This window comes from Phyllobates terribilis, unplaced genomic scaffold (genome assembly GCF_046119375.1).
Source record: "Phyllobates terribilis strain yellow unplaced genomic scaffold, ASM4611937v1 Scaffold_66__1_contigs__length_7565176, whole genome shotgun sequence".
NCBI classification, from domain to species: Eukaryota; Metazoa; Chordata; class Amphibia; order Anura; family Dendrobatidae; genus Phyllobates; species Phyllobates terribilis.
The window spans coordinates 2,972,519-2,994,940 of NW_027362826.1; the positions used below are offsets into that span (position 1 = coordinate 2,972,519).

Sequence of the window (22,422 nt, forward strand, 5' to 3'; positions counted from 1 at the left end):
CCTGGCAAAAACTGATAGGAACTGATGTAACCTAGTCCTGAAAAGGACTGCAATTACAATTAGTCTTTACTCCCACAACCTATCTATTTAAGAGCACAGACCTGCCTGATAAAAGTCGTAGGAAATGCTGTAACCTAGTCCTTAAAAGGACTGCAATCACAACTATTCCCTACTCCCAAGCTATCTGTAGATTTGTGCGAAAATTGGCTTGAAATTAACAAGGTATAGCGCACACAGCAACAGCGGTGCCGTCTAACACGCAGCTGCAGCAGTGAGAAAATGGTGGCGACGGGGAAAATGGCTTGGTCTTATAGGGCAAGGACATGTGACATACACTGCCAATCACACATGCCCTTGCTTGTGTGAAAAAAAGCACTTCGCTCCGTGTGTGCGCTGCTGATAGGCTGACAGATTGCACCTCCCCACTGCAAATGCGGGAAAGAGAAAAAAAAATGGAGATCTTCATTATTCCTGCAGAGATCCATCCCCTGCCCCTCCCCCCACCCCGCTGTACACTCAAACTGCGTATTAACATTAATTTTCATCATTACTGAGAAAAAATCCAGTTATGATTTTGGTGCACGAACAGTTATCGAACATAACCTCGAACAGCCGAATTTTTCTCAAATTGTTCGTGTTCGCCGAACGGCTCGAACACCGCCCAAAACAGCTCGAATTTGAGATTGGCGAACAGTTCGAGTAGAACACCGCTCATCTCTACTGTACACACGCAAATCAATGTTTGTAATGTTTTTCATGTGTGTGTGTTTTTCACCATATATTTTATCATGTACTGCAAATATACCTGTAACAACAAAAGAAACAAGCATACTGAAAACCACCAAGCAGCAATTAAGCTAATGAAGAACCACCAGGTCTTGACCATTTAACCTAATTAATTTATTCAAGTGAACCTATATAGACTATATAACTCTAACAGACTGTAAAGCAATATCTTACCTGAGGAAGGCTATTCTGTACCAATATATAGCCGAAACGCGTTGTTCTATGTATCGTTTTTTTATGATGATTTTTATCTAAGTAAATTTCTGAAGACTTTTAATACCTCCGCCTGGTGCCTGTCTCCTGGGAGCGCTGAACAGACTAGATGAATCCTTTCATTTTCTCCTGACCTTCTCAAGAACAGAGGAATTTTAATTTCATATTTTTTTTAATCAAATCATTCTGAACTTCAATTCCCATAACCCACCCTAAACCCAAATCCCAACACTCCAGAGAACCATTTTCAGAGCAGTTCTAGAATAACGGACTATAGCATTCGTAGAAGGGGAAGAAGATAAAAAAGTGACTAACAAAGGGGTAGCAGCGTTTTAATGTTATCATTTACTGCTTGATGCCTGAGCCGGGGAGTGCACACTGAAAACTGTTGCAGGCTGCTGTAATCACAGGACACAAGCAAACAGCATGGCATTTCCTATCAGCAGGGAGGAAGTAAAGGGAACAGTAATGAAAGTCTCCTCCTACTCCGCTCCATATTGAAATGAATAGTGTGCATCCTACAAATGAGATGCATACAGCAAACAATTGATTTTCCATACATAGGTTTTGAGTTGACCACTGGATATACACATGTGTATCACTAATTACCAGAACTGGAAATCGAAAAAAAAGACGAGCAAGTTTGGGGTGAATCCTGCCTTCATTACTGCACAGCCGCTCATAGAGGGATCGGTGCTAGGAACAGCAGGAGTGCCGGCGATGTTCACAGATTTACCTGCTGCGGGACTGAAGGAGTCTGATCGCGCTCGGCTCGAAGCTTTTTACCTTGTTTACGACAGGAATAATTGAAAGCTGTGCTTCAAAGGCGAGGAAGAAGTTTGCCACAGTCTGCGCTTGAATACCCTTAAGGGGGGAAAAAAAAGATATATACAAATACTGAAACATCTAAATGCATTAGAACATCAAACCTGGTGAAGCGGTAAATGACTTGTCCTCCAGGGATACAGGCTACTGTCATTCAGTAATTATTTAATAGGAATTTTACATTTTATGTGATCACCACGCTAGAATGTAAATGGAGAAAAACACAACACAACTCCTCACCATATGAAGATATTTTGTGTTATAGAACAGGATTTCTGTGGCACAACAAGACTGATTTACTATGTATGTGTGTCACCCTGGCCTGGATGCCACAAGTGTAATTAAAGCTGTGTCTGAGAGCAAGGGGGAGGTTCTCTAGTCAGGGGAACATTAGCATGCAATGCCTCCTGTCTCAGGCCAGTAGGGGGAGCTGGCTGCCCCTATAAAAGCTGGTACTGGGGGCAGGGTTAGAGAGAATGGATGGCCTGTCTCAGCACTGAGACGTGTCCCAGAGTGGAGCAGGGACAGAAAGTTGATTGCACCTAAGAGGAAGTGTGGCAGTAGGAGAGCCACCAGCCAGAGACGAGAGGCGAAGAGAGCCTGTCTTGGCAAATCAGAGACTGACCTTACCAGACTTTGGTGTCTGAGGCTGGAAGGATTCCACATCCCCCAGCAGAGAACCAGTCCGCAAGGGACTGTATATTCCTTGGCCTAAGAAGCCTGGAGGCCCTGCCACAACCGAAGGGACCAGTAAAGCCGTACAAGGCTGGGAGCAGAAAGGAACCCACGTCGCAGGCCATACAGGCGAGAATACATGGAAAGCTCGGAAACGTGGGCTGTTACCCTATCAGGAGGAGATAGCCAGAAGGAGCGCAGAAAGCACGGTAGGCCTACACCCTCACCCTGACCAGGGCCAATTTCCCCGTTGCTCTCAGACATCCAGGTCCCCCTCCTAGCCGGGACTGTTTATGGGTCAATTTACCTGTTCTAGTAAAGACCCTGGACTGCAACCTGTTGTCTGTGTGCTCCTTGCTTCTCCAGCACTATCAGCACTGGGACCCTCACTACCATCACTCCCACCATCCACTATACTGCCCTGGGGCCGCACTCTTCCCGTGGGGAGTCACACTACCCTAGCTGCACACCTCATCAGCCCCAGCGGTCTGCATGCAGCGGCGGTTCCTAATAACCGCAAATCCACGGGTGGCGTAGTCGGACATAAACATCAGCACATAACGGACTACCACTGGCCTGACCACCCTGAGCCACGGAACCGAGTTGCCACTACTACTCCCATCGTTCCCCTACTGCCCGGATCCGAGTGCCCCACGGCCCAGGGGGCGAGTCATATGCACCATAGCCTTCATTTGATGTCACTTACTTAGCACCAACACCTTGCCCCAACTCTGCAATCCCCAATATCAGTCCATGACCTCAATGGGGTCACTATAAAATTATAAAGAGGACTGGTCATGTCTTTATTAGAAAATAGACAAACTTAGGATAGAAACAATATGAACATATACCCTGCTATAAGTAAGTAAAAAGCAATAGGAAATATATATAATATAGGGTACTTAGTAAACATGTTGTTTGATTAAAAAAAAAAAAAAGCCATCCCACCAGCACCAAGGTGTACCCAGTCAGTTATGTGAAGTATATAATAAAATACACTTTAGTACAATATTAGTATCTTGTCCCTTTAAATCTGCAGCTACTTCTGTCACCATGGTAACTGCATTCATACTCAGCCAATAGGATTGCTCGGTTTGAATTTGAAGAAAAAAAAAAAGTCCTATATCGTCAGTTTGTTCCATCTCATCTGAGTGTGAAGACAGACACCTGCGATCAGCGAGATTATAGGTATAAGACGTGATATAATATAACGGACGGAGCCACATCCCATCACACGCACTCAGCGACCACAACTGACAGGAATCAGCACATTTATCAGAGGAGAAGTCATTATTCCCCAACACATGATAAGTGACAACTTCTAGATCTGCTGGGAACCCAACTAATCCCTGCTAGTACCTCCCCGGACCACCGCTCCATTCATTCTCTATGCAGGAGAAAGCTGAGTACAGCGCCCCCCATAGAGAATGAACGGACCGGCGGTTGAACATTTGCACTTCGCTCACTTCTATCTATAAGTGCTGTTCTGCTGATTGGGTCATAGCGGCCAAACCCACCGATCTAAGAGTCATCACCTATCCAGAGATCAGTGAGAACTTGTTCCAACTAGACATCCCCTTTAATTGAAGAGATCACATATCTAACAGCCAATCCTATTCATTCCCAATCTTCCCTGTGCCCAGTAATGCCCCTGGGTATATCGCCAATATGAGCCAATCACCAAACCCTCTGCTGACTGTTCCCCATGTTTTATAGATTTTGGATCCGTTTCTACAAGAGAAGATCTCAGCGGCCACCATGGGGATGGGTTACTCTGCCCGCGATGGAGCAGGTAGTATCCACCAGCCGGTGATATCTCACCTTCCTCCATATTCTGCTCTTACATGCGTTTCTTCAGCTTTACCCCTTCCCAACAGAACCAATTGATGGTTTTTTCTGTTTTTTCCTTGGCTTTTTCCAAGGGCTATAACTTTTTCATGTCTGTCCACATAGTGTGAGGTCTTGTTATTTTGTAGGATGAGCGGTACTTATAAATCCCACCATTCATTTACCACATAGTACTAGAAAACGGGAAAAACATTCCAAGTGCAGTAAAAGTGCGAAAAAAAAAGCCTGACCTTGTTTTTCTGGGAAGGGTTTTAACGGCGCACATAGTGTGGTGAAAATGACCTGGTAATAGGATCCTACTCCTCAGTGTGATTACAGCAACACCAAACTTCTCCAAGAGTTTTTCTGAGACCCGTAACATTTTCGTTTTTCGGGTTGATGGAGCTGTGTGGGGGCTTATTTTTTGAAGGGCAAGAGGACTTTATTGATAACATTTTGGGACACATATGACATGGTCATCGCTTCTTACAGGATTTTCTGCAGTATTGTGCCGAACGAAAAAAATGCAATTTTGTCTTTTTGAATTTTTTTCTGTGTTCTCTGATCGTTTGTTTTTTATATTTGGATAGATTGTATTTCTCTGAAAGAGACCATACCACAAATGTGTATATTTTTATTATCTTTATTTTTAGTGGGAGGTGAGTTGAACGTGTGGGGTTTTAATATTTTAGACTTTTTTTTTTTTTTTTAATTTTCACTGTATTTGTATACATTATCTGATTGCTTGGGCTATATACAGCGATACCACAGTAATGCTCCATATAGCAAAATCACTTTCTTCTTTACAGCCCAAATGAAGCTTTATGATGACAGGCACGGAGGCTTCAGCAGACCCCCGGATGTCATAGCAGTCCATCTGCGCCCTGTGATCGCGTCACAGGAGCGCCGGTGGGCGCATGGAACGATGCATCCCAATGCCGGCGCGCTGTTAATGCTGCTGTTAGAGATTGACAGCAGCACTGAACAGGTTAACAGTGGTGAGCAGATCTTCGCTCCACTCGCAGCTCTTAGAGGCAGGTCCTGGTTGTTTGTCACAGCCATTATCTGCCATGTACGGGGCGAGCTGACTCTGCTCCATGCACCCGCTACTGACTTATACCATACATGTACGGCAGATGTTGGTAAGGAGTTAAAGCGGTTGTCCTGCTTTGCGACCATTTGTTTTTTTTACTTTAATGCAAGTATTTGGGGCTAAAATTGATTTCCGTTATTGAGTTTCATTAAAAATGTTGCGTTCTGTAGCATCTGTGCTGCACTGTCTATTCCTGGCTGCAAAATTAGCTAACTGAGAATCTATCAGTGAGCTCCTTCTGACAGTCTTAAGGGAGAGTTTGTAGATCTTTCATCTGTTTTTTTTTCCTGAGTGCCTTTTAGCTGATCTATGCCCAAAGAAAACATGAAACTTGAATGTGCAGGGAAGCAATAAGTCTGTAATAACCAATGAAAAATGAAATCTAAATGTAAAAAATTACTTTTAGTAGTAAATACATGGACATAAGAAAATACACACTGCAATGTCCTGCATTAGGAGGAACTCAGGGCCCACTGCACCAGCATATTGTCTCACAAGGGGCCTGAGGATCTCATCTCGGTACCTAATGGCAGTCAGGCTACCTCTGGCGAGCACATGGAGGACTGTGCGGCCCTTCAAAGAAATGCCACCCCACACCATTACTGACCCACTGCCAAACCGGTCGTGCTGAAGGATGTTGCAGGCAGCAGATCGCTCTCCACGGCGTCTCCAGACTCTGTCACGTCTGTCACATGTGCTCAGTGTGAACCTGCTTTCATCTGTGAAGAGCACAGGGAGCCAGTGGCGAGTTTGCCAATCCTGGTGTTCTGTGGCAAATGCCAAGCGTCCTGCACAGTGTTGGGCTGTGAGCACAACCCCCATGTGTGGACGTCGGGCCCTCATACCACCCTCATGGAGTCAGTTCTAACAGTTTGTGCAGACACATGCACATTTGTGGCCTGCTGGAGGTCATTTTGCAGGGCTCTGGAAGTGCTCCTCCTGTTGCTTCTTGCACAAAGGCGGAGGTAGCGGTCCTGCTGCTGGGTTGTTTCCCTCCTACGGCCCCCTCCACGTCTCCTGGTGTACTGGCCTGTCTCCTGGTAGTGTCTCCAGCCTCTGGACACTACGCTGACAGATGCAGCAAACCTTCTTGCCACAGCTCTCACTGATGTGCCATCCTGGATGAGCTGCACTACCTGAGCAACTTCTGTGGGTTGTAGAGTCCGTCTCATGCTACCACGTGTGTGAAAGCACAACCAACATTGAAAAGTGACCAAAACATCAGCCAGAAAGCACTGGTACTGAGATGTGGTCTGTGGTCCCCACCTGCAGAACCACTCCTTTATTGAGGGTGTCTTGATAATTGCCAATAATTTCCATCTATTGTCTATTCCATTTGCACAACAGCATGTGAATCATAGAATCATAGAATAGTAGAGTTGGAAGGGACCTCCTGGGTCATCTGGTCCAACCCCCTGCTCAAAGCAGGATTCACTAGATCATCTCAGACAGATGTCTGTCCAGCCTCTGTTTGAAGACGTCCATTGAAGGGGAACTCACCACCTCTCGTGGCAGCCTGTTCCACTCATTGATCACCCTCACTGTCAAAAAGTTTTTTCTAATATCTAATCTGTGTCTCCTCCCATTTAGTTTCATCCCATTGCTTCTAGTCTTTCCTTGTGCAAATGAGAATAAAGATGATCCTTCTACAATGTGACAGCCCTTGACATATTTGTAGACAGCTATTAAGTCTCCTCTCAGTCTTCTTTTTTGCAAGCTAAACATTCCCAAATCCTGCAACCGTTCCTCATAGGACATGGTTTGCAGACCAGTCACCATTCTGGTCGCTCTTCTCTGAACTTGCTCCAGTTTGTCGATGTCTTTTTTAAAATGTGGTGCCCAAAACTGTACACAGTATTCCAGATGAGGTCTGACCAAAGAGGAGTAAAGACCGATAATGACTTCACGTGATCTAGACTGTATGCTTCTGTTAAGAACACCAGAATTGGCACCGAAGAGGAGACCCCACCGAAGAGGAGACCCACCGAAGAGGAGACCCAAGAGGAGACCCACCAAAGAGGAGACCCCACCGAAGAGGAGACCCCACCGAAGAGGAGACCCCACCGAAGAGGAGACCCACCGAAGAGGAGACCCAAGAGGAGACCCACCAAAGAGGAGACCCCACCGAAGAGGAGACCCCACCGAAGAGGAGACCCCACCGAAGAGGAGACCCCACCGAAGAGGAGACCCACCGAAGAGGAGACCCAAGAGGAGACCCACCGAAGAGGAGACCCACCAAAGAGGAGACCCCACCAAAGAGGAGACCCCACCGAAGAGGAGACCCAAGAGGAGGCCCACCAAAGAGGAGACCCAAGAGGAGACCCCACCGAAGAGGAGACCCCACCGAAGAGGAGACCCCACCGAAGAGGGGTCTTATTAAACATTGACCTGTCTTTAGATGAAAAGGGAGCTTTTTTTTTCCTTTCTTTCTTTTATTGTATTCCTACTTCTTCCCTGAACATGATTTTTTATTTTTTTTTAAATCTGCCATACTGTTCCAGAGATATGGGCCTTTTTACTTACTGCTAAATTTTATGATCTATATCAAAGGGGGCGTGGCTCACAGGATCCTCAGGGGCGTGTCTTTAGGCTGCTCTGCATAATTATCCTGTGGGCCACGCCCCCTTATAAAGATTACACACAATCAACACTAAATAAAAAGGCCCATATCTCTGCAACCGTATGGTGGATTTAAAAAAATGAAAAAGTGTAATACTCGGGGGAGCAGCGGGAATAAAGTAAGGGCAAACACTGGTCACTTCTGACTTGGTGACATGTCCTCTTTAAAGTAGAATTTTTGTTCTTCTTCAATTCTGGTTATTGTATGTGATAAATTGGGAACATGTCATTTACTTACAGGATTGTGCTGGCGTTATCCTTTACTCTGCTGAATCTGCTACCCAAGTGGCCCTCGATGGTATTCAGTGTCTAGGTAAGGAGAGTCTAACCTGTGCCTTTTGGCCAACACCTAAATCCACCAGCACTACTGATGCATATTTATTCTTCAGTTTTGCCCTCGATGTTTCCAGCAGTCCACAACACAAAGCGATCACCATTACGGCTGTGGGGGTTTTTTTTGGTTTTTTTTTTGCCTAATGTTTTCAGCCGATTCATCAATTGAGCAAACTCTGTGCCCGAAAAATATAACCTCCATAATTGATTTTATATGATACATTTCTCGCACAAAATTTTGCGCTGTGTTAGAGGAGCATCCAATTTTTTTTTCATTAAAGTCACAAAAAAAAAAAGATTAAAGACGAAAATAAAGAATTCATTGTACTGTGTGCGCCATTTTGAAGAATTATTTTGGTGCAAAAAAAACCCCATCAAGTAATGATCCAAGATGTAAAAAAAAAAAAAAAATGAGAAAATGACTTTAAATTTTAACTGCAAATGAAACTTGCCCTATGTGTCTTCACCTGTATGAAAAGACTGGGATGGCTCTGGGAGCAAGCGCACCACCACCGCTGTGTTTTCATATATAGGCATCTCCAATGTTTAGGAATTCAGTGTTGACAAGCGTTGCGATTTGTGCAAGTAAAGGTGTCAGGTTTAGATTGTTGCCTGTATTCACTTTAAGGGAATCTTTAAGTAGGTTTTTGTTATATAATCGGAGAGCAGCATGGTGGAGGGGCAGAGACCCTGATTCCAGCGATGTGTCATTTTTGATACAAAAACAGTTTTCTCTGCTGCAGAGCTCTAAATGCTTAGCCCTGTATAACCCCTCCCACACCACTGATTGGCAGCTGTGTATAACACCCGCCCACACTACTGATTGGCAGCTGTGTATAACCCCCGCCCACACTACTGATTGGCAGCTGTGTATAACCCCCGCCCACACTACTGATTGGCAGCTGTGTATAACCCCCGCCCACACTACTGATTGGCAGCTGTGTATAACCCCCGCCCACACTACTGATTGGCAGCTGTGTATAACCCCCGCCCACACCACTGATTGGCAGCTGTGTATAATCCCCGCCCACACTACTGATTGGCAGCTGTGTATAACCCCCGCCCACACCACTGATTGGCAGCTGTGTATAACCCCCGCCCACACCACTGATTGGCAGCTGTGTATAACCCCCGCCCACACCACTGATTGGCAGCTGTGTATAACCCCCGCCCACACCACTGATTGGCAGCTGTGTATAACCCCTGCCCACACCACTGATTGGCAGCTGTGTATAACCCCTGCCCACACCACTGATTGGCAGCTGTGTATAACCCCCGCCCACACCACTGATTGGCAGCTGTGTATAACCCCCGCCCACACCACTGATTGGCAGCTGTGTATAATCCCCGCCCACACTACTGATTGGCAGCTGTGTATAACCCCCGCCCACACCACTGATTGGCAGCTGTGTATAACCCCCGCCCACACCACTGATTGGCAGCTGTGTATAACCCCACCCACACTACTGATTGGCAGCTGTGTATAACCCCCGCCCACACCACTGATTGGCAGCTGTGTATAACCCCCGCCCACACCACTGATTGGCAGCTGTGTATAACCCCTGCCCACACCACTGATTGGCAGCTGTGTATAACCCCCGCCCACACCACTGATTGGCAGCTGTGTATAACCCCCGCCCACACCACTGATTGGCAGCTGTGTATAACCCCCGCCCACACCACTGATTGGCAGCTGTGTATAACCCCTGCCCACACCACTGATTGGCAGCTGTGTATAACCCCCGCCCACACCACTGATTGGCAGCTGTGTATAACCCCCGCCCACACTACTGATTGGCAGCTGTGTATAACCCCCGCCCACACCACTGATTGGCAGCTGTGTATAACCCCCGCCCACACCACTGATTGGCAGCTGTGTATAACCCCCGCCCACACCACTGATTGGCAGCTGTGTATAACCCCCGCCCACACCACTGATTGGCAGCTGTGTATAACCCCCGCCCACAACACTGATTGGCAGCTGTGTATAACCCCCGCCCACACCACTGATTGGCAGCTGTGTATAACCCCTGCCCACACCACTGATTGGCAGCTGTGTATAACCCCCGCCCACACCACTGATTGGCAGCTGTGTATAACCCCCGCCCACACCACTGATTGGCAGCTGTGTATAACCCCCGCCCACACCACTGATTGGCAGCTGTGTATAACCCCCGCCCACACCACTGATTGGCAGCTGTGTATAACCCCCGCCCACACCACTGATTGGCAGCTGTGTATAACCCCTGCCCACACCACTGATTGGCAGCTGTGTATAACCCCTGCCCACACCACTGATTGGCAGCTGTGTATAACCCCTGCCCACACCACTGATTGGCAGCTGTGTATAACCCCCGCCCACACCACTGATTGGCAGCTGTGTATAACCCCGCCCACACTACTGATTGGCAGCTGTGTATAACCCCCGCCCACACCACTGATTGGCAGCTGTGTATAACCCCCGCCCACACCACTGATTGGCAGCTGTGTATAACCCCTGCCCACACCACTGATTGGCAGCTGTGTATAACCCCCGCCCACACCACTGATTGGCAGCTGTGTATAACCCCCGCCCACACCACTGATTGGCAGCTGTGTATAACCCCCGCCCACACCACTGATTGGCAGCTGTGTATAACCCCTGCCCACACCACTGATTGGCAGCTGTGTATAACCCCCGCCCACACCACTGATTGGCAGCTGTGTATAACCCCCGCCCACACTACTGATTGGCAGCTGTGTATAACCCCCGCCCACACCACTGATTGGCAGCTGTGTATAACCCCCGCCCACACCACTGATTGGCAGCTGTGTATAACCCCCGCCCACACCACTGATTGGCAGCTGTGTATAACCCCCGCCCACACCACTGATTGGCAGCTGTGTATAACCCCCGCCCACACCACTGATTGGCAGCTGTGTATAACCCCCGCCCACACCACTGATTGGCAGCTGTGTATAACCCCTGCCCACACCACTGATTGGCAGCTGTGTATAACCCCCGCCCACACCACTGATTGGCAGCTGTGTATAACCCCCGCCCACACCACTGATTGGCAGCTGTGTATAACCCCCGCCCACACCACTGATTGGCAGCTGTGTATAACCCCCGCCCACACCACTGATTGGCAGCTGTGTATAACCCCCGCCCACACCACTGATTGGCAGCTGTGTATAACCCCTGCCCACACCACTGATTGGCAGCTGTGTATAACCCCTGCCCACACCACTGATTGGCAGCTGTGTATAACCCCTGCCCACACCACTGATTGGCAGCTGTGTATAACCCCCGCCCACACCACTGATTGGCAGCTGTGTATAACCCCTGCCCACACCACTGATTGGCAGCTGTGTATAACCCCCGCCCACACCACTGATTGGCAGCTGTGTATAACCCCTGCCCACACCACTGATTGGCAGCTGTGTATAACCCCCGCCCACACCACTGATTGGCAGCTGTGTATAACCCCCGCCCACACCACTGATTGGCAGCTGTGTATAACCCCCGCCCACACCACTGATTGGCAGCTGTGTATAACCCCCGCCCACACCACTGATTGGCAGCTGTGTATAACCCCCGCCCACACCACTGATTGGCAGTTGTGTATAACCCCCGCCCACACCACTGATTGGCAGCTGTGTATAACCCCCGCCCACACCACTGATTGGCAGCTGTGTATAACCCCCGCCCACACCACTGATTGGCAGCTGTGTATAACCCCCGCCCACACCACTGATTGGCAGCTGTGTATAACCCCCGCCCACACCACTGATTGGCAGCTGTGTATAACCCCTGCCCACACCACTGATTGGCAGCTGTGTATAACCCCCGCCCACACCACTGATTGGCAGCTGTGTATAACCCCTGCCCACACCACTGATTGGCAGCTGTGTATAACCCCCGCCCACACCACTGATTGGCAGCTGTGTATAACCCCCGCCCACACCACTGATTGGCAGCTGTGTATAACCCCCGCCCACACCACTGATTGGCAGCTGTGTATAACCCCCGCCCACACCACTGATTGGCAGCTGTGTATAACCCCCGCCCACACCACTGATTGGCAGCTGTGTATAACCCCCGCCCACACCACTGATTGGCAGCTGTGTATAACCCCCGCCCACACTACTGATTGGCAGCTGTGTATAACCCCCGCCCACACCACTGATTGGCAGCTGTGTATAACCCCCGCCCACACCACTGATTGGCAGCTGTGTATAACCCCTGCCCACACCACTGATTGGCAGCTGTGTATAACCCCCGCCCACACCACTGATTGGCAGCTGTGTATAACCCCCGCCCACACCACTGATTGGCAGCTGTGTATAACCCCCGCCCACACTACTGATTGGCAGCTGTGTATAACCCCCGCCCACACCACTGATTGGCAGCTGTGTATAACCCCACCCACACTACTGATTGGCAGCTGTGTATAACCCCCGCCCACACCACTGATTGGCAGCTGTGTATAACCCCTGCCCACACCACTGATTGGCAGCTGTGTATAACCCCCGCCCACACCACTGATTGGCAGCTGTGTATAACCCCCGCCCACACTACTGATTGGCAGCTGTGTATAACCCCCGCCCACACCACTGATTGGCAGCTGTGTATAACCCCCGCCCACACCACTGATTGGCAGCTGTGTATAACCCCACCCACACTACTGATTGGCACCTTCCTGTGTATAACCCCTGCCCACACCACTGATTGGCAGCTGTGTATAACCCCCGCCCACACCACTGATTGGCAGCTGTGTATAACCCCCGCCCACACCACTGATTGGCAGCTGTGTATAACCCCCGCCCACAGCACTGATTGGCAGCTGTGTATAACCCCACCCACACTACTGATTGGCACCTTCCTGTGTATAACCCCCGCCCACAGCACTGATTGGCAGCTGTGTATAACCCCCGCCCACAGCACTGATTGGCAGCTGTGTATAACCCCCGCCCACAGCACTGATTGGCAGCTGTGTATAACCCCACCCACACTACTGATTGGCACCTTCCTGTGTACACTATATATTGATAGAAAGCTGCTGATCAGACACCTAGTGCTGTAATGATAATATCCTGCTGATTTAAGACTGATTTTATTGATACAGCAGCACACAGCCCTGTAGTAACACATTGCTGGAATCTGGCCGGACATTATTCTGATCTCAGATTACATAGACAATCCTGCTGACAGATTCCCATTAAAAGGTTCTTCCCGTCCTCTGCTCCCCATCCTCTGGCTTCCTGCTTGCTCCTGATGATTGACAGTTCGGACCAGAGGTGCCACCCGTCCTGTGCGCTCTCCAGTGCTGCAATCAGAAGCAGCCTTCCCTCCTGGAGAATCAGAGGACAGAGGCATAATGAAGCCGGCCGGATCCAGAGCGGACAGCACTCCTTCCCTAGGAGACCGACCACCTCTGACAGACTGGCAGAGGTGGCTGGTGACCTAAAAATATCTCTCTTCTCTAGGTCTGAGAGGATTTTTAATAAGAAGTAAATTGAAAAGTTTTTACCGTATTTTGCAATTTTACCCATGAAGACTGAGACCACCCCATGTTCACTGTTCTTTTATAAATGTTTATTTCTCCACAGGGGGCAATGGCTATATAAACGACTACCCGATGGGCCGCTTCCTTCGTGATGCCAAGCTTTATGAAATAGGGGCTGGTACTACCGAGGTTCGGAGACTGGTCATAGGAAGAGCCTTCAATGCTCTGTACAAGTAACCTGCCGACCTTGGAGATCACCGATCATGGCTCTAACTCCGAACTCAATCCGCAAAAATCTCTCTGCACCCGGGTGGATGAGGAGCGATGGGCACTCACTGCCTAAAACACTTACCTCGTAGCTGCGAGCCTCGTGGCCGCACAGACTGGACTGTTAGGAGACCGGACCGGTCCAGTGCTCTGTCTACCGACTCTTTATCAAGTGAATGTGAAGATTCTTATACCGGGGACATGAAACCATGAACCGTATAGTTATATCCAAGAGATGGGGGGCTCTGATCACCCCCACTGATCACTGTTTATGGAGTCTGTGTATTGCTCCAGGAACAAATAAAGCATACGTCAATCATCTGTCATTATTTTCCCCAGTGCTGTCTATAGTGATATCTACAGCCTGTTAAAGGAGTTGTCTGGGACTTAAACATTTAACATTGATGACTTATCCTTAGTATAGGTCATCAATGTCTGATCGGTGGGGGTGCGACACTCTGCACCCCCGCCAATCTGCTGTTCCTGGTGTCAGCGGCCAGGACTGATCAGTTACAGAGCTGCACAGTGGGTGCGACCGGGCACTGCACTCCACCGGGCACTGCACTCCACCTGCTATTGATTTGAATAGGGGGCGGATGTGCAGTACCGGCCGCGGCCACTATACAGGCGCTGTGCAGATCCATAACTGAGCAGTTTTGTGACGCCGCCGACATCAGGAACAGCTGACTGGTGGGAGTCCCGGGTGTCTCACCCCCACCAATCATACATTAGTGACCTGTCACCAATGTAAGTCTTAAAGGGGTTGTCTAAGTGTAACCCACCCTGTAAGAGCAGAGATGCATTACAGAAAGTGGATGCTTCATCTCTTCATTCCTGTCCTGTCTGTCATCCTGCATAGTCCAGTGAAGGCAATGGCAGGAGAAATGCATGCTGGGAGGTGAAAGGAAGTCAGTTCCAGCTCCTATAGTGCTGATGAAATACTGCACATTCAGAGTATGAGAGTTTTTGGACATATTAGACTATATCAGCACCAGTGGCGGTTTTAGCTTATTGTGGTGTATGTGGTCGGCTTCACTCTGCTTTTCTACAGGATTTATGTGAAGGGCTTTAAGAAAATATAAGCTCTTAAGAAAAATTATAGAAAATTTCAGTTAAATTACTTGTAAAAATCACTGATTCTTCTGTGGCAGAATCAGGGGGAGATCTGGAATTTTTACAAAGAATATAACTCAATTTTTTGTTTTTAAGCAAGCGACAGGTTCTCTTTAGCAGTAGTCCTAAATAAAATACACATGGAATAAATGGGGAAAGAGTTGATACGAGGAGTAAAATAATAGAAATATATCCCCCCGGTGGAGGTTTAGTAGATTGCAGGCAGGTGTCACAATGTACTTTAGTGACCCCTGCTGGTAGTGGTGGGGATTTGTTTTCAATTGTATTTTAATTCTATTCTTGCTGCATCTCACAATAAATACTAAGGAGGGAAATTTCCTAAGACAGGCGAGTCACAGTCCAGTCTGATTTGTGCTGGATTTATGAAGAGGGGAACACCATGTAATAAATAAGGTAAAGATTTAGCCGTTCTTGAAGCAAATTGAAATCTCCATCTGCTGTGAGCAGCCATAGAGCTGCTTTATGTGCTGAATTCTGGTATATTATAGAAAGTCTATCAGATGTATAGGCCGCCCCTCAGGCCTAATCACAGACACTTTATAAAAAGAAACAAGTGCAAGTTTTAGCACAAGACAGATTTCTAAATAAAACATTTAATAGATCGCCCCTATGGGCATATTATTAAAATCTAAAAGAAAGTTATTCTATCCATTAGCACATATGCTCCTAACATGGGAAATAATCACCACAGAATTGTTTAATATGCAGTAAATGAATAACCTGCCAGACACCCGACGGACTGACCGCGGCAGGGGCAGAAATCACACTTAGGCCACGGCCCCACTATCAGTATTCGGTTAGTATCTTTCCTCTGGAGTGGGAGCCAAAACCAGATGAGGAACAATCAGAGAAAAGGTATAATAGAAACAAGTCACCAATTCTGGATTTATCACCCACTCCTGGTTTTGTCTCCCACTCCTGAGAAAAAATACTGACTGAATACTGATAGTGGGGTCGTGGCCTTAAAAGGGTTATTCCCAAATGGGTATTGTTGGATAGTTCTTGTAAATACAAGTGATTTTTGCAATTTACTGCTTATTAAAATTGTCAGTCGTTCTTGAAATATTAACACTTTATTCTTTTAGTTACAGCTCATTGCTTTGGAGACCGACCACTGCTGCTGGACAGCAGAACATAAGCAGTGCTTACATGCTCTTTTCCATTGAGCTTGTAAGCGCTGTATTGAACCTGTCCCGAAACGCTGAAGCGCACCACAACTTCCTAACCAGTTTCAGCACAAGGTAGACCACAGCGGTGGTCGGTCTCCAAGGCAACAAGCTGTAAACAAAAGAAAAGCGTTAACTCAAGAACGACTGAAAAGTTTAATAAGCAATGAAATGCAAAAGTGCTTGTTTTTACCAACACTATCTGACAGTGCCCATCTATGAAGATGAGGAAAAACCCTTTTAAAGGCCACTGACAAAGGAACAATATTTGCAGCCTGTTTTAATATTTCTCATCTGGAGCCTCCCTCACAGCAGTATATGCCGAATTTGGGGGTCTGTACGTCCATTTCACTGTTGCCTTCACTAGCTCGCAGGTATCTGCACCGAGGTCTCTTCTATAGCGGCCATGTAGTGGTAGATACCAGTTATTTTTCCCTATTACTGTACGTGCTCCTCTCCGTGAGTCACATAGTATTCATGTCCCCGTTGTGCCCTATAGTTGGTAAAATTGCCTTCTAGAAACATGAATGCTACCTGTGGATTCATTGGAAAGTTATCATACCCTGAGTGTCCCTATAGTGTAATAATGCCCTTTAGGTGTCCACTGAACTGCTAATAATGCCCCCCTGAGGATTCCTTTTACAGTTATATTGACACTGTCGCCCACAAAAAATAGGGCCCAAAAATGTAAAATAATTATATATTCACCATAAACCGGATCCTGAGTGATCTGCGTCCTACAACGCAGGCTGCCGTGAGCACTTCTGCCTATCAATGGGTACTGATTGTACAGAAACTCCTCCGTACTCCAGTAGATGTATGTAACATCAAAATCAGATTTAGGCTATGTGCCCACGATGCAGAATAGATGCAGATTTTTCCTGAGCGTTTCTGCCTCTCCCTGGCAGAAAAAAAAACACATGCAGATTTTACATGCGTTTTTTTCTGCCAGGGAGAAGCGTTTTTTAAGCATTTTTGCATGCATTTCCGCATGTAAAAAACGGGTCATGCAACCGCCGACATCAGCGGTCGTGTGACCATCACATGACTAAATGACGTCAGCGCAGGTCCTTTTAGAACACGGCAGGACGCCAATTACAGAGGACACCGCGGAAGAGGTAAGTATAATGTTTTTTTTTTTTTTACGTTTTAATTCTTTTTTTTTTTACTAATGGTACCCGGGTCGGATGAGAGTCTCCTCTGCTCCAGACCCGGGTACCATCCACGCATTGAACCGCATAACATTCGCATGCATACATGCGGATGTTATGCAGTTCAATGCAAGTCAATGGCGGCAATTACGCACAAGAAATGGACGTGCTGTCGATTTTTCCGCAATGATAATACGCAGCGGAAATTTCTGCAGCATGTGCACAGCACATGCAGATTACCAAGCGTTTTTAATGCACTTTCGTGGTGGAAATGCATTAAATCCGCATCGTGGGCACGCAGCCTAAAACACTTTATGCAATAAAATGAAATTGAATTAAAAAAATAGTTTACTACCTGTTTGCAAATGACAAACTGCACTTTTACTATTTCTAGACGATTTATGAAAAAAATCACGGCCAGACGATATTTATTACGGACACATTGGAAAACCATAATAAATGCTTGTGATTATAAGTGATAAATGTCCACAGCCCATAATCCTGATGTGTAACGTCAGCTGCAGTCACTGTCATCTGTAACATGATGAGAATTACTCACAATAATCTGCAGAAGTTTCTTCAGCTTCAGAAAATGTAATTGTTTCTCCAGAGCGGGCGATAAAGTGCCGTATTGTTCTGTGCTGGAGTTTGTGGTGGGCCGGCGACCCTGGTGCTGGTTATAAGCCCGGTCTATGGACCTCAGCGTTACAGGTCACCTAAACACCTCTACATGGAGCCTGTAACCTGTATTCTCAGGCCGTGTAAGGGACGCCATAATGATAAGGCGCCTGCCTGGTAACAAGTGCAGATTAATGGCCGCTACAGTGAAGAGAATGGCCTGTGGTGAAAGGGTTAATACTGGGGCCCTGCATCAGTAATAGCCCCTGTAGTCACCATGACAACTGTTATGAGGTCATAAACACATGTCATAAAGAAGATTCCGTGAGAGAAGGCCGCGCTGCCACGATCAGCGCCATTACTGATGGACCGAGGACCTGGAGCGCGGCCCCCCACGTAATGTACCCACCTGGGTGTAATATGGAGGTTCTAGCAGGGGGAGGGGTTGTCCGCTTTAGACGCCCCCAGGGTGTATGAAGATAATAGATGGGGGTCCGCAGCAGAGGATAGAGAGACCCTCTACATACAGCCCCTCTCCTCAGGGTGAACATGGATAGACCTATGAATTTCATGGGTGCTGTGGGGAGATGGGGAGGGGGGATTTATCCTATTAGGGGTCATCCATAACCAACAACCCCTGTAACCGAGTGTCCAACTTCTTGTGACTTGGACCTGGATCTGTAAGGGAGAGTTATAATAATTTCTGTAATGAGTATATCATGTCATCCATGTTGTATATATATATTCACTGTGTCCATTAGTGGAGATTTGAATCCTTAGTTATGTTCTCTATAGTCAGCAGCAAGAATTAATTGTAACTGACTATTATCTGATTCTGCATTGTCTGTATAACCTTGATCACAATGTATTAGGGTCAGACAGCCGCTCAGCTTGTTTGTCTCCTTGTTAACAGGTAAACAGAGTTTTACTTCAGAATTCAGGTGTCGTCTTATCCTCTTGGTAAAAGGTGAAATTCTCCTGTCATCTTGGTCCTTCGAGCCGGAATTCATCATCTCCTCCAACATGAGGTAAGTGCTGATACCGCGCACGAGGAGGGATGGAAATACCCTCTGTGGAACAAGTCCTCCGCCTGAATTGGCGTCAAAAGAGGCCAAGGAGAATTGAGAGTCGACCACATCTGAATTTGGGTAAGAAAAATGGTATTATTATTATTAATTAGGTAATATTATTAGTCCAGTATTAATGGTATTTATAAGTTGCTGCAATTGGGGTTCGTGTGACCCCTGGAAATTGCTGCAATTGGGGTTTGTTTGACCCCTGTAATTGTTGCTATTGGGGTTGTGTGACCCCTGTAAGTTGCTGCAATTGGGGTTTGTGTGACCCCTGGAAGTTTGACCCCTGGAAGTTGCTGCAATTGGGGTTTGTGTGACCCATGTAAGTTGCTGCAATTGGGGTTTCTGTGACCCCTGTAAGTTGCTGCAATTGGGGTTTCTGTGACCCCTGTAAATTGCTGCAATTGGGGTTTGTTTGACCCCCTGGAAGTTGCAAATAGTCCATAGTCTATGTGAGAAGACTACAGGAATAAATAACTCTGTGTGCCCATTAAACGATCTACATGGTGAGGGTCTAGGACCAGGGGGCATTGTTAATAATCCGCTGGGCTAACTTGCAATAATACTGATGGTTGTGTGTGTGTATGTATGTATGTATGTATATATATATATATATATATATATACACATATATACATATATATATATATATATACATATACACATATATATATATATACACACATATACATATATATATATATATATATATATAATATAGAAAAAAAGAAAAGAAAAAGAGCAGCACAAGCAAACAACCAACTTGTAAATGGGTGGGTGCCCATCCTCCAGGTAAATAGCAAACCTCCTTACATATAAAAAAAAAAAAATAGCTCCACAGTCACCATCAGGGCGGCGTCAGCACCCGACGCACCCGGGCAAATGCCGGGGCCCTGAGCAGGTAGAGGGGCCCACTGGCGGTCGCGCACCCCGCCGGGCTATGGGCGGAGGAGAGCTGTGCCAGCGCCCGCCCTTCTCCGACGCTTGCTCAGCGCCCCGGCAGCCGGATACTTACCTCTCCCCGTGCCTCCGCAGATCTGCTGTCTTCCTGCTCTATGCTCTCTGTGACGTCTCAGGTCAGAGGGTGCGGTGACGTCTTTACACCGTGCCCTCCCCTGAGCCGTCACAGGCCGCGCAGAGCGGGAATATACCGGCGAGTCGGCGACGCTGGAGTCCGGAGCTGAGGCATGGGACATTATATGGGGGGGGGGTGACATCCTGCATGGGGCATTATAAAGAGAGGGGGGGGGTGACATCCTGCATGGGGCATTATAAAGAGTGGGGGGTGACATCTTGCATGGGGCATTATACAGAGGGGGGGTGACATCCTGCATGGGGCATTATACAGAGGGGGGGTGACATCCTGCATGGGGCATTATACAGAGGGGGGGTGACATCCTGCATGGGGCATTATAAAGAGGGGAGTGACATACTGCATGGGACATTATAAAGAGGGGGGTGACATCCTGCATGGGGCATTATAAAGAGAGGGGGGTGACATCCGGCATGGAACATTATAAAGAGAGGGGGGTGACATCTTGTATGGGGCATTATACAGAGGGGGGGTGACATCTTGCATGGGGCATTATACAGAGGGGGGGGTGACATCCTGCATGGGGCATTATACAGAGGGGGGGGTGACATCCTGCATGGGGCATTATAAAGAGGGGGTGACATCCTGCATGGGGCATTATAAAGAGGGGGGTGACATCCTGCATGGGGCATTATAAAGAGAGGGGGGGACAGCCTGCATGGGGCATTATACAGAGGGGGGGGGTGACATCCTGCATGGGGCATTATAAAGAGAGGGGGTGACATCCTGCATGGGGCCTTATACAGAGGGGGGGTGACATCCTGCATGGGGCCTTATAAAGAGGGGGGTACATCCTGCATGGGGCATTATAAAGAGGAGGGGTGACAGCCTGCATGGGGCATTATAAGGGGGGGGGGAACAGCCTGCATGGGGCATTATAAGGGGGGGGGGACAGCCTGCATAGTGCATTATGTGGGGGGAACTGCCTGCATGGAGCATTATAAGGGGGGGGACAGCCTGCATGGAGCATTATTTGGGGGTCAGTATCTTGTATGGAGCGTTATAAGGGGACCAGTATCCTGTATGGAGCGTTTTATGGGGGCCAGTATCCTGTATGGAGCGTTATATGGGGGCCCGTATCCTGTATGGAGCTTTATAAGGGGACCAGTATCCTGTATGGAGCGTTATAAGGGGACCAGTATCCTGTATGGAGCGTTATATGGGGGCCAGTATTCCGTATGAAGCGTTATATGGGGGCCAGTATTCCGTATGGAGCGTTATATGGGGGCCAGTATTCCGTATGGAGCGTTATATGGGGGCCAGTATTCTGTATGGAGCCTTATATGGGGGCCAGTATTCCGTATGGAGCCTTATATGGGGGCCAGTATTCCGTATGGAGCCTTATATGGGGGCCAGTATTCCGTATGGAGCCTTATATGGGGGCCAGTATTCCGTATGGAGCCTTATATGGGGGCCAGTATTCCGTATGGAGCCTTATATGGGGGCCAGTATTCCGTATGGAGCCTTATATGGGGGCCAGTATTCTGTATGGAGCCTTATATGGGGGCCAGTATTCCGTATGGAGCCTTATATGGGGGTCAGTATTCCGTATGGAGCCTTATATGGGGGCCAGTATCCCGTATGGAGCGTTATATGGGCGCCAGTATTCTGTATGGAGCGTTATATGGGGGCCAGTATCCTGTATGGGGCATTTTATGGCGGCCAGTATTCTGTATGGAGCGTTATATGGGGGCCAGTATTCCGTATGGAGCGTTATATGGGGGCCAGTATTCCATATGGGGCCTTATATGGGGGCCAGTATTCCGTATGGAGCCTTATATGGGGGCCAGTATTCCATATGGAGCCTTATATGGGGGCCAGTATTCCGTATGAAGCGTTATATGGGGGCCAGTATTCCGTATGGAGCCTTATATGGGGGCCAGTATTCCGTATGGAGCCTTATATGGGGGCCAGTATTCCGTATGGAGCCTTATATGGGGGCCAGTATTCCGTATGGGGCCTTATATGGGGGCCAGTATTCCGTATGGGGCCTTATATGGGGGCCAGTATTCTGTATGGAGCGTTATATGGGGGCCAGTATTCCGTATGGGGCCTTATAT

At 47.8% G+C, this 22,422-nt stretch overlaps 1 protein-coding gene across 1 annotated transcript in view; it reads left to right on the plus strand.

The window, feature by feature from the left end:
- The window catches only part of LOC141193547 (isovaleryl-CoA dehydrogenase, mitochondrial-like), a 41,642-nt gene extending 27,189 nt beyond the window's left edge, over window positions 1–14,453 (plus strand). The window contains exons 3-4 of the mRNA XM_073662145.1: window positions 8,279–8,351; window positions 13,964–14,453. Of these exons, the coding sequence (XP_073518246.1) occupies window positions 8,279–8,351; window positions 13,964–14,097 (207 nt within the window). The 3' untranslated portion in view covers window positions 14,098–14,453. The remainder of the gene's footprint in view (window positions 1–8,278; window positions 8,352–13,963) is intronic.
- The last annotated feature ends 7,969 nt before the right edge of the window (window positions 14,454–22,422 follow it).